Genomic DNA, 11880 nt, shown 5'->3' with positions numbered 1-11880 from the left:
CTTCCTCTGCCCTGTCCTCCTCTGGCTTTTATGTGGCTGGAAGGTAGCTTCCTGCATAAAGGTGTGAGTTACATCCTTTGCTCTGCCAGGAATCTTAAACTGAACTTTTTTTGCTGTCTCTTTGCCCACTACAGTTGCCCCGACCGGGCTGATTTCCCACTCATTGAGACAGAGAACGAGGCCTCCTTGCGGAAGATGAAAGGTAGGGCAAATAAGAACTCCAGGAAAGGGTGCTATTCCTGCCACCCACCACCTCCCTCCAGCAACCATGTCTCTTCCTCCCTCGTGCAGATAAGATACTTCAGTGTGACCGGGAAATCTCCGAACTCCTGGAGGATAAAGTGAGGCTCTTCGCAGACATCCTGGCCCTTCAGAGCTGCAGCGAGGACGGGCCCCTGAGCTGCGTGAACCCTCGCACCCTCTTCCGCACCGAGTCGTCCGACACCCCCCAGGGCGAGAAGCTGATCCAGGAGGCTGTCAAAGAAGGTAGCATGCTGTGCCACTCAAGGGACACTCCCCGCCTTGGCCCAAGTCTCCTGCCTCCGATGAGGGGTCACAGGAGGTGCAAATAGGGTGTCCACAAACCATAGGTGGCTTGAGGGAGGAAAGAGCAAATGGGCTTCTTTGAGCTCCCAAGAGCTTGCATTGTCCCATAGGAAGACACGGCTGGCAGGCTAGACTGCGCAGCCAGCAGGTGAGGATGCTTTGCAGTGTGAGAGTTGTAGTCCAAAACAGCGGCTGCAGGGGGCACTGAGTTGACAAAGGCTGCAATAAAGTGTGACGGGTTGGTTGGAGATCAGGGGGACAATGTTGGTAATCAGGCTTTATTGTACATATTAATACATTACGTCAAATATTACATGGCTTAATCAATCTGCGTCTCTTTCCCTTTGTCTTCACGCCCCCAATCTCTCTCTTTACTGACAAAATGCCTGCGCAGTGGAACTTCTCAAAGATCTCTTCGTGGGACCCAGCTGGGACCGAGACCAGAACCATAGCCAGGCTCCCAACGGGTGCTCCAGCCCAAACCCCAACAATTCCACAAGTACGTGCCCCTCTTCCCTGCCAGTTTCCCCTAGCAAGTCCATCCCCCACCCCAAAGTTCACCTTATGGGGTAGAGCAGCACCCCTGCTGAGCTAGTCCTAGGGAAGGAATTCATAACCCCATGTGCTGAGCGACTCCTGTCGCCCCTTCCGGACTATCACTGTTTCATGGGTAGGATTCAGTCACATACCAGGAAAATTGGGTTGTGCAATTAATTATTTTCATTATTATTGATCAATCTTATTGGCGGCTTTTTTCACACAAAAAAACCTCAAAGCGAGGTGGAACAATGAAGAAACAAACACATAAAAACCAGCACGAATCAAAACAGAAAAATCCAAAAGACAACCGTCTGCAGTTATAAATCCTTGAGGTTTAAAATTTTTGAGGTTTATGTTTTTAAATTTTGCATATTGTGTATTTTATTGTTGTGAGCTGCTTTGAGACCTTCATGGTGAAAATCAGGATATAATCTTAAAGCTCCAGGGTGAAGGCTCAATAAACAGGTCATTCGGAAGCGACCTCTGTTTGGTGTAAATTTGGATAGTAAATGAATTTGCCCCAACTTGATTTTCTTTGCTGGCTAAATTTGCATGGAGCTAAGATTTGGGGTGCATGGAGCTAAGATCAAGGTGCCTGGAAAGGGATCCCCCCTCTCACCTGGTTTCATCTATTTTCCTCCTGCAGATGGCGAAACTGGAACCATCAACGGCTCTCTCGAATTCATCAGGCTTGAGTCTGACTCAAATCAACGGGTGAGTCTTTTGGTGAGGCTGGTGGGGAGTTTGTGCCTGAGCTCTGGGTCTGGCCTGAAGCCTAGAATGGAGCAGAAGGTTCTCTTGGGTCAAGATGGACCAAACTAAACTGGGAGAAAGCAACGCCCTCCTGCCTCCCCAGCAGGAAATGATCTCATTTTCAATTAAGGAGAAACTGTAAAGTCATTTCTTACCTCTATGGAACCCTCTCACCACCATCAGTATTCTCAAAGAAAGCTTGAAAAACCAAATATTTTTTCTGCCCAGCAAGCCCAAAAGAAGTTTGTCCCTCACTAGCTGAAACATCTCAAGAGCTTTAAGATCTCCATTGGAGGTTTTTCCCCCCAAGGGGAAAAAATATATATCCATAGCTTACTGATAGAATATCTGCTTTGCCTGCAGAAGGTTCTGGGTTCAATTGCTGGTGCTTCTTGGTAGGGCTGGAAATGTCCCATGCCTGTAATCCTTGGGGAGCAGCTTCCAGTCAGTGTAGACAATACGGAGCTAGGTGGATATGTGATTTCCTGGCCAGTTTTTCCAAGGTAGCACCTGACACAGTTTGTGTTGCATCCCTACTGTAGGATGGGAACGGCAATCAACTACAACAGAAAGTACCACAGGAGGTGAGTGGAACAGAGGAGACCTGGATCAGGGGGCAGGGGCCGGGGGCTATGGGGTGGCGCAGCTTTGTCGGACTGATTGCCTTGTCCTTCCACCCCACAGGAAGTGCTGCAGCGGCTCAGGACTCTGTACTCCCTTCTTCACAACCTGCAGGTCAGTGTGATTCGAGCCTCCATTCCAGGGCTCCTGTTCAAAGAGGATGCCGTTAGTTTCAGAGCTGTGTCTGCTAAGAGCTTGCATTTTTTGGTACAGCACAGTTGTATCTTACGTGCATTTAACTTGGCTGGTTGAAATTGCATGAGTTCAATTGCAAGCAAGGCACAGAGCTTGAAAGCTCTTTTTGCTCTGTGTCTGCTTCACGTGACCCAAGCGCGAAAAGAGCTTTTAAGCTCTCCACCTTGCTTGGGGGGCAAGGCCCGCTCTGCATGGAGACTCTGGGAGTGCTGGGGAGTCTCTCATTCCCCCCCCCCCAACAACAACTGTCTGACTGTGGGGCAGTTCCAAAGTTTAGTTTAGGGTATGCACAATTTTTGTTTATACGTGAGGTGCTTGGAAAGTGAACCACCATGTAATGTGCAATCATGCAGTATATCAAGGGTAGAAAATGGCCTGTTGCTGAGCCAGGTGACCAGCCCCAGGAAGTTAAAACAGGAGCAGAATGTGCTTGCTTTTCACAATCCAGTTGTTGTTATATTAAATTTGTATACTGCTCTGCACCTGCAGTTATTCAGTTCTCTTCCTGAGGAAGCCCAGACATTTTCAGCAGCTTTCCCCCACCAACCTCATGCCTTCCAGATGTTTCAGACTACAATTCCCACCAGTTCCAGCTAGCAGGATCGTGTTGCCAGGGACTGGTGGGAATTGTAGTCCAAAATGGCAGTGCTGTCGGGGGCTGATGGGCACTGCAGTCTAAAACAACTGGTGGGCGCCGGCTTGGGAAAGCCTGGTTTCGAGTTCCCAGAGGCCAGTTTCTTCAATAATGGCAGGGCTACTGGGCAGGATTATATTTGGCTTGTCATCCTCACCTCTGTTGTAGCTGGCCAAGTATGCAAGACTGTGGCAGCACAACAGCCTTGCAATGCCCTTCTGGATATTGAGAGCCAATAACAAGGCCGATTAGGCAATCCTGCCTCCTGCTAATGGCGCCTCCCCCTTTGCTCCCCTCCAGGGTGTTGTGGCGCATCAGGACTCGCTCCTGGAGCTTCAGCTGCAGGAGGCCGGTGAGCGGCGGGAGAGGCTGAGCCGGACCAACTCGCGCAAGGAAGGCTCCTCCTCCGCTGACCGGCAGGCCACCGACCTCTCGCTGCTGCAGAAGCAGCACACGCTGCTACAGGAGGAGCTGAGCCGCTGCCGGCAGCTCTGCCAGGAGAAAGTGCAGGAGGTGGCTGCCCTGGAGGTCCGTCTGCGGGAGAGCGAGCAGGAGAGGGCCCGGCAGGAGCAGGAGGCGGAAGAAGCACGCAGACAGATGGTGGCTCTGCGGCAACCCCTGGAGGTGGCCTGGGGGCGCAAGGGGGCAGAGCCTCGGAGGCGCAGCTTGCCTGCAGGCGACGCTCTGTACCAAAGCTTCACCCCACCTCCGGTAAGTGCTTCTTCCCATTGAGCTCGAAAGCTTTCCGGTCAGCCTGGTATTTGCCAACCCAGCACTCTCCAGGTGCCTCCCATCAATCTGAACTAGCCGAGGATGGTGGGAGTGCAAAATGGCCATGCTGGCTGGGACTGAATTATGTTTTCTGCTATCTGCAAATAATAAAATACTTCTTTTCCCATCCCTAAGCCATTTCCCTTCAGGTATCCCAATAAAATCTCAGTAGGGTCCAATGGAGGGTTTCCAAGTCTAAAAATCAACGTAGGAAAATAGAGCAAATGGTGGCAGAATAAACAGGGGAGGAGTGTTAGATCAATTAATTACAGTAGGATGGGGTTTTTGTGTTTTCCTGCTGCCGCCCCCCCCCATTTGCCCTTTTTTTTAAAAAAAAGAAAGATACTAGGTTCCCCCATTGAGATGCCTAAGTTGGGAGTGGGAAAACCTTGTTCCTTCCCTGAGCTCTGCAGGAGGGGGCGGGAGACCCATTTTAAGGAAACTTAAGTCTCTTTGAAGCTTAAATCTATTTATGCATAATTGTTTATAGCCTACCTTTTAGCTAAGACCCCTCTGGGTCCTTTCCAACTCTACAATTCTGCAATTCTGCAAAATCCTTCCAAGGCAGCTTAGCAGTAACAAAGACCCAGGGTTGTTTACTGCTTCTGCTCAGAGTAGGTCCACTGAATTGATTGGACTTGGGTCCATCGTGCCCATTATTTGTAATTGGCTACAACCCACATTAATAAAACCACAGTATTGAAAGGTATGTCCATAATGCCAACAGCTCCATCGGAACACACCCTTTTGAGGCTTTGATCCAGGTTCACCCCTTCTTCTCTTTCTGACAGCAGAGCCGAGGAGGCGACCTGCTCTCTCCTGGCAGCCACTCCTTCCACCAGACCTTCGTCGGTTGTCAGCGGGATGACATGGCTTACCACGGTGCGCCTGGTAGACTCCAGGAGGGTGACCATGATCTGGAGGTGCTCCCCGAGGAAGGAGGAGGGGTTGCCCACCCACATTCTCCCCCTTCGAGCCCAAGAGGTGAGGGATGAAAGGTCTATCTCTGGAGATGCTGCAAGCTGTGATGTCATCCAACTGCCCCTGCAAGCCAAGCTTTCCCTATGTTTAGGCTCTCCTGAGAGATTAAAATCGAAGCCAAATCCATATGACGCCAGGCCAGGTTCTAGGGCCTTGCGTTACTTTACAGCTTGGGTCCAGGATATTATAAGGACCTCCTGATCCCTCAGATCCCTGCCCAATCACCAAGCTCCTTGCAGGTGGCCCCCCACGGCTCAGATGCACAGGTCGTAACTGCTAGAAGCCACACAGTTGGTCCAAGCCTCTGGAACTCCCTCCCAATAGAGATTAGACAGAGAACCTCCTTGCTGAACTTTAGGCGCATGACCAGGACTTTCTGGTCCCAGCAGACATTTGTAGGTGGTGTTCAGCTTTACAGTGACTTTTTTTCTCTGCATGGCTTATTTTTATATACACCACTTAGAAATGCTAATTATTAAGTGGCATATAAATGCCTTAAATAAAATCAAATAAAAGAGGGATTTGCTTTTAAATGGAACAGCAGTCAAGGGTAGGTCTTCATTGGCATGGCCAGCCAAGTATCCTGTTGCTTAAGCTGGTATAATCTTTTGTAGGTACCTTTTCATCATGGTCCTGTAGCTTTTTTCCCATACCCTTTGAGCACTTATTTATTTACTTGCCTGATTATTTTCCATATCTGTACATATGTCCATCGGTATATGTTCTTTGGGTGGCCCTGCACAGAGCAACAAATAAAATACAATAATTAAGATACAAGCTTCTGTCTTGGACCTCGTGTTGTCCCACATCTCTATAAATGACATGGATGAAGGAATGCTCATCAGATTTCCAGCTGATACCAGACTGAGAGATATCCCCTCCCTCTCAAGGTACCAATGCTCATTGCCCTAGTAATGTAGACTGTGCAGTATTGAGTTTGGACATGTATGAATATTACATTTTGAGGTTCTAGATTCAGATTCTAAACATTCGGCCAAATCTGCACGCACATAAAGATCTGATGCGAACGTCCACGTGTAAGAGCCAAGTTGTCTCTGCAGAAAAGACCCGCATTCTACAGTCGATCTGCTTTTTCTTTACCGTTTTTGATCTTCATTAACGGCCGTTATCCACCACTGCCTTTTGAGATAACAAGGTCTTTTTTGCCTGGTTTCCAGATTTCCAGAGGATGCAGGACATCCCAGAGGAGGCTGAGAACACCCAGGAACTGAATGTCGGAGACGGCGGCTCCTCAGAGAGCTAGATGGTGTGGCAGGGTGGGGTTATGTTGGGGTACCGCTGCCCCCAACCAAACTCCAGGTTTCCTCCAATCAAAGCCATGCCTGGAAGTTCAGGGACTTGGAAAGGCCACACCAAGCTAACTTTGGAGTGGGCTGTGGGCGGGTAAGAGGGGAGGGGGTAGCGGGAAACCACGCCCTGAGAGTGGGGAGAGGTGCCGGGAATTGGGTCAGAGCTCCCCCCTGGGGACCGCCGCTTGACCTGTGGCCTTGATCATTCCTCATTGATGGGCGATGGGGCAGGGGGAGAACCACCTTCTTACTGCCCCACAGGGCGTCTTCTTCAATTCATATTGCGGGGAGGGCGGGGGATGACCCGGAGCGTTCGGGTGCCATGAATACCTGGGATGTGGCTGATTCCGAACCCCACCCCACCTCTGTTTAGTTGAACTTTATTTATTTTGGGAATGGGTGGAGCCTGCCCCCCTCTCCTTACAAAGAATAAGTTTTAAATTATTCTTTATTTTATTTTATTGCTTTCCATGGGTCTCTGTGCACAGGGCAAGAAGTAGTGTTTTCTGCTTTCCTGGCCAACCTCTGCATCTTGAGAAGGGGAAGGAGGAAGGTCTGTCAACCCAAGACAGTCCATATGAGTCCACAGAATTCTTACACTGCATGTGTCCCAGCACCAGGTTTGTGTGCCTGGTGTCCTTGGAGTTGTGGATTTAACCCCTCATCAGGGATTCCCCCCCCCCTCGGTCACACACACTTTGAATCCAGTATTTTATCTGGATAAGACACACTCTACCTACCCCGCTTCCCATTCTCTCTCTGTCTCTCTCTCACACAAATCTGCTACCAAGACAGGCATTCCTCTCTCCCTGTGACACACAGCACAAAGAACAAACTTTCTAATGCCTCTTTAAAGGAACACTCTACATTACAAATTGGCAAACCAGTTGCACATACACCGGTTGCAGGTTCCACACACACACACACACACACACACACACACACACACACACACACACAGTTTCAGGGTTCATAGTTGTGGCAGGAAACAAAGTGCTTCAGTAGTAAATGGTTGCGCCCTGCCAAGGACTTTCAGTTCCAGAGAATGTTGACCCAAGTGCTAAAACAGGGGAACTTCCTTTGGGGAATACATCCAGAAGCCCCTGATTTATCTTTATAATGATTCAAGCTGCTAAAGCTCAACAATTCATCGCTCCGAGACAGGCCTCAGGAAGGCTGGTTAACACAATTGCAGTTTGCAGGAGACTAAGATATTGCAAACATCTGACAACTTGATACCCGCCAGATATTTTGGACTTCAATTCCCATCAGCCCCATGGTGCACAGGCTGGGAATTGTAGCCCAAAACACCCAGAGGGTATTGCACCCGCAAATTCTGCATTACAATATTGCGGCCCTTAACATTCCAAGCAGAGCCTCTGCTGCTTTGTAAAAATATGTCGACACACTGCCTCCTAGAGGACAGTAAATGGAATGACTGCCTCTCAGATTCTAAATTTTGCCCTAAAGCTACTCAAAATGATGAGGAGGACATTTGGGGAGCAGACACGATTCCTCCTGGCTGCCCAACCAGGCTTGCCGTGTTATTGGAGGGAGAATTTTTCCCAAGTTATGGTGTTACCTGTAGTTTGCAGGTAATGAAGACTGGGCCCTGCTGTATATTGGGGGAGGGGCAGTGGAAATTTTATTTTTAACTCAGTCTAGTGACTTCCTTTCTGTACCAAAGCTAGGGATTCTTCTTTACAGATATCTGTCGGGGGGGGGGGGGATTTAATCCAGGGATTATTATTTTTTAAAGAAGTCCCGGAGCTAGCTTGATTAGGCTGCAGCTCTAGACTTTACACCATAACACACTCCACTGAAACAAGCAGGGTTTTCAACCCAATTTGATGACCCATGGAGAGTTAGCCCTAGAGCAGATTACACAGCAGAAAATTTTCTGCCCAAGGTGAATATTATTTGAAAGGAGTGGTTACGGGGTTTGTAAATGAGCTGCCTTTTCTTCCCCATCTTATAAAAAGAAAATTGCATGCACACCTCAAAATCCCTGAACTATTTCAGGGAGAGGTATGTATGTACGTATCCAGTGTGGAAAACCCATTTTGGATAACACAAGTTTTGATACAGTAAAATGCTGCTCCCTCCTCAAATGCTGCGTTTCTGATGGCAAATACATCCTCCCCCATCTCCAGAAGTAAAACTCAATGGATGTTCTCTCCCCCCCCACCCCACTCCCATTTTTCCAAAACATCTTAGAAAAAGATACATTGGGTTGTTGTTTTTTTTGTAAAGGTAATTTTAAAAAATTAAATCCTGCTGTGCTGACCAATAACACCTCTTAATAGAAAACATTAAAGAAGAGGGAGTGATTGCTACAAAGGACTTTTTGTTTTTAAATTAATTCTCAAGACTGATTTTTATAAATATATATATATATTATATGACGAGAAAAAAATGGTTTATTGTTTCCTGTTGATTTAACTTGTAAACTGAAAGGAGAAAAAAAAGGCTAATTAAAGAAGTCAAAACCAAGAATGTCTCGACTTTGATGAGGGCTGAGTTTGGGGCGGGGGGAGGGATTAAGATGGCAATTTCATCCAAGACCAAGACATAAGAATGTAAGAAGAGCCCTGCTGGATGAGGCCAATGACCCATCTAGTCCAACATCCTGTTCTCACAGTGGCCAACCACAGTGGCCAATGGGAAACCAGCAAGCAGGACCTGAGCACAAGAGCAAACCTGCCTTTTCCAGCAACTGGGATTCAGAAGCATTGCTCCCTCTAACTGTGGAGACACAGCAGAGCCACTTGAGCTAGTAGCCACCTGGAGATGCCAGGTGCTGATCCACACCCTTCTGGAAGCACCTGCAGAAAGGGACCCTGATACAGCTTGCCTTCATAGATGTGCTTCCACCCTCCTAATATATAAAGTGCTATATTGGCTTTCCAGTCAGCCAGAGGTGTGGTTGCAGCCAAGGCGAATACAGCAAGCCCTAAAGTGCTTTCAACAGTGTATAGCGGGGGGAGCAGGGTTCAAAATGATCCTTGGTTTGGGATTGCGGGTGTTTCAGGCTACGAATGTTTCTGCTTTCATCCAGGCACCCTACAGATATTTTGGACTATAGCTCTCGTCAGTCCTTGTCAGCACAGCCATTTTGGGCTGCAACAGGCTGGGGCCGGTGGGAACTGTAGTTTGAAAGATCTGGAGGGCACCTGGTGGGCAGAAGCAGTCTGAATGCCTGGACCAGGGATAAAGTCTCCAAGTCGATCCTTCCTGACGGTTATATTTCTGTAGGTTTGCTAGGTTCCTGGCCTTCAATCTGGCTTTGTATGTTACAATTGTAGAACAAATGTTAGCCTGACGGCAACTATTAATCTTATGAGGCCCAAAGGCCTGCCTGAATAAGCCCAATCTAGTTGCATACAAAGCAAGTCCTTAATATTTGACTAGTCGCCCAAGAATGTGCGTGGTGGTGGGTGCGAATTCAAAAAAAATGAACTCTCCGTTCAAAGTGGCAGGCAGGTACATTGCATCCCAAACCTGCTATCTCGAATGAACCTGTTAAATCAGTTGCTTTAAAGTAGAAAAATAAGCAGAAGTTGGAAAGAGGTGGGTTGGGGTGTGTTTGTTTGTACAGAAGGGAAGAACGGAGAGATAATATAGAAGACCAGTGCCTGGGTGATTGCAAAGATAAAGGGCACCTTTTTCCATGTTTGTCAGAGAGAAAGAGGAAATTAAATGCTACATCAAACAAAAGTAAGGGAGGAAAGCAAGAAGCGGGCAGGTAATTAGAATAACCAAGTTACTCTTGATTGCTGGTAGCAATTTGCTGCTAATTAGGCCAGGCCAGTTGGAAGCTGGGAGTTGGGCCATTTGTATCTTGAGGAACAGCTTTTGGTCATGATATTGCGAAGCAATTTGCCTCATCTGAACAGGGCTCATTTGGGTTGATATAGTTGTACTACAATTTTGATAATAATAAAAGTTGATCTCCACCTGCCTGTCCCTGACTCTGGGTTGGGGAAGATGTGCCATTGAATCATAGATTGCGATCCACCGGTCAATCGCGGGGCATTCCTGGTCGATTGCGTAATTCTTAAATTATCCCACCAAAAGAAAAGAAAAAAGGGAAAAAGCTCAACAACTTTGCTGAAGCCTCCCCAGAATAAGCTCGACAACCTTTGTCAATCCAATGAGTAGATCACTGCCAGTGCTTTTACAGTGGGAGTAGATCGCAGTCTCTTGGGAATTGGACACCCCTGGTCTAGTCCAACCCCCCAGCAATGAAGGAACCACAGCTAAATTGGAGAGGGGGAGTTTGGAATAAAGAAAAAGCCCAGCCTAAAAATCAAAGGGGGAAAAGAATCTGGGACACAACCAGGATATTCACCCCAGGAGCCTAGTCTCTGAGGCAGCTGAAGAGTGAGATCTCTGGTGGACTTTCCTTGTGGCTAATATGTGTTTTTTAAAAAATGATCTGACTCCACCCGGAGCACAAACACAGCACAGACTGTGGAAATGGAAAATGTGCAGCTGGTGTTTTCTCAAGAAATCTCTGCTGCCCCGCCTTTTGACTCCTGTAATTTAATTTCTCTAAACAGGAAGCCCGGATTTGCATTTATTGTGTTTGCTCCAAACTTTATTACTGTGATATCTCTCCTGTGATGGATCTTTGTCACGACCTTCTCTGGACTGCTCCATACACAACACAGGTTGTGGGCAGCTTATTCGAGGGATCTGCTTCTGTTTCCCTTTCTCCTTGAGGTCCCCTTAGGCAGCATGTCTACGCCACCACAGCTCAACGCTGCCCAGTCTCTGCTTGCTTTGCAAAGAACATACATTAAAAACTCCCATAAACATTAAAAATCATGGATCATGATTGTACTTTTTATCCAAAGAGAGAGTGGGGCCCCCACATTGTCCCAGCGCCACATTGTCAACACAGCAACCCAGGGAGGCAGGCTAGACTAAGAGGCAGCAGTCTGGCCAAGGTCTCCCAGTCAGCTTTTCTGACATAAAGGAATTGAACCTGGCCGTTGTGGCAGCCTCTGCTGAGTTGAAGTGTTGAACAGACTTTGGGTAATAATTAAACTGATTTAAACCGTGAAAAAAGCGCAAAAACTTCCCAAAAAGAGCACTTGCATTGTGTTTTTATGTGTTAAATGATATTCAGCGCCAGTTTTAACAGGGTTATTTATTTAAAACACACACACACACGAGCATGTTTTATTAGTATCACTTTTAATTTATGCCATTTGTCACCCTGGGTTTTCTGCACTAAGAGAAAGGCAGGATGCAAATAAATAGATAGATAGATAGATAGATAGATAGATAGATAGATAGATAGATAGATAGATGGATGGATGGAAAGGTATTTATTTATTACTTACTTACTTACTTACTTACTTACTTACATTTATACCCCAGCTTTCCTCCAGTTAGCTTAAGGCGGTCTACATACATATCCCCCACCTTCCCCACAAGAAAACAACATCCCTGTGAGGTAGGTTAGGCTAAGAGGCAGTGAGTGGCCTTCGATGTCACCCAGTGAGTTTTGTGGCTGAGTGG

At 47.4% G+C, this 11880-nt stretch overlaps 1 protein-coding gene across 11 annotated transcripts in view; it reads left to right on the top strand.

Moving 5' to 3' along the window:
• The window catches only part of ARHGEF2 (Rho/Rac guanine nucleotide exchange factor 2), a 110979-nt gene extending 102135 nt beyond the window's left edge, over nt 1–8844 (top strand). For 8 of the 11 annotated variants that reach the window (XM_083716423.1, XM_083716424.1, XM_083716420.1 and 5 more), the window contains 9 exons: nt 135–202; nt 292–486; nt 941–1045; nt 1733–1800; nt 2382–2423; nt 2524–2574; nt 3590–4000; nt 4852–5044; nt 6220–8844. In XM_083716423.1, the coding sequence (XP_083572549.1) occupies nt 135–202; nt 292–486; nt 941–1045; nt 1733–1800; nt 2382–2423; nt 2524–2574; nt 3590–4000; nt 4852–5044; nt 6220–6305 (1219 nt within the window). In that variant the 3' untranslated portion in view covers nt 6306–8844. The remainder of the gene's footprint in view (nt 1–134; nt 203–291; nt 487–940; nt 1046–1732; nt 1801–2381; nt 2424–2523; nt 2575–3589; nt 4001–4851; nt 5045–6219) is intronic. The other 3 variants (XM_083716425.1, XM_083716422.1, XM_083716429.1) reach the window with 1 other exon arrangement.
• Nucleotides 8845–11880: the final 3036 nt, after the last annotated feature.

Source organism: Podarcis gaigeae (assembly GCF_964106915.1).
Source record: "Podarcis gaigeae genome assembly, chromosome: 16".
NCBI classification, from domain to species: domain Eukaryota; kingdom Metazoa; phylum Chordata; class Lepidosauria; order Squamata; family Lacertidae; genus Podarcis; species Podarcis gaigeae.
The sequence above is the reverse complement of the archived record's forward strand: the minus strand, read 5'-3'. Positions and strand labels throughout refer to the sequence as shown.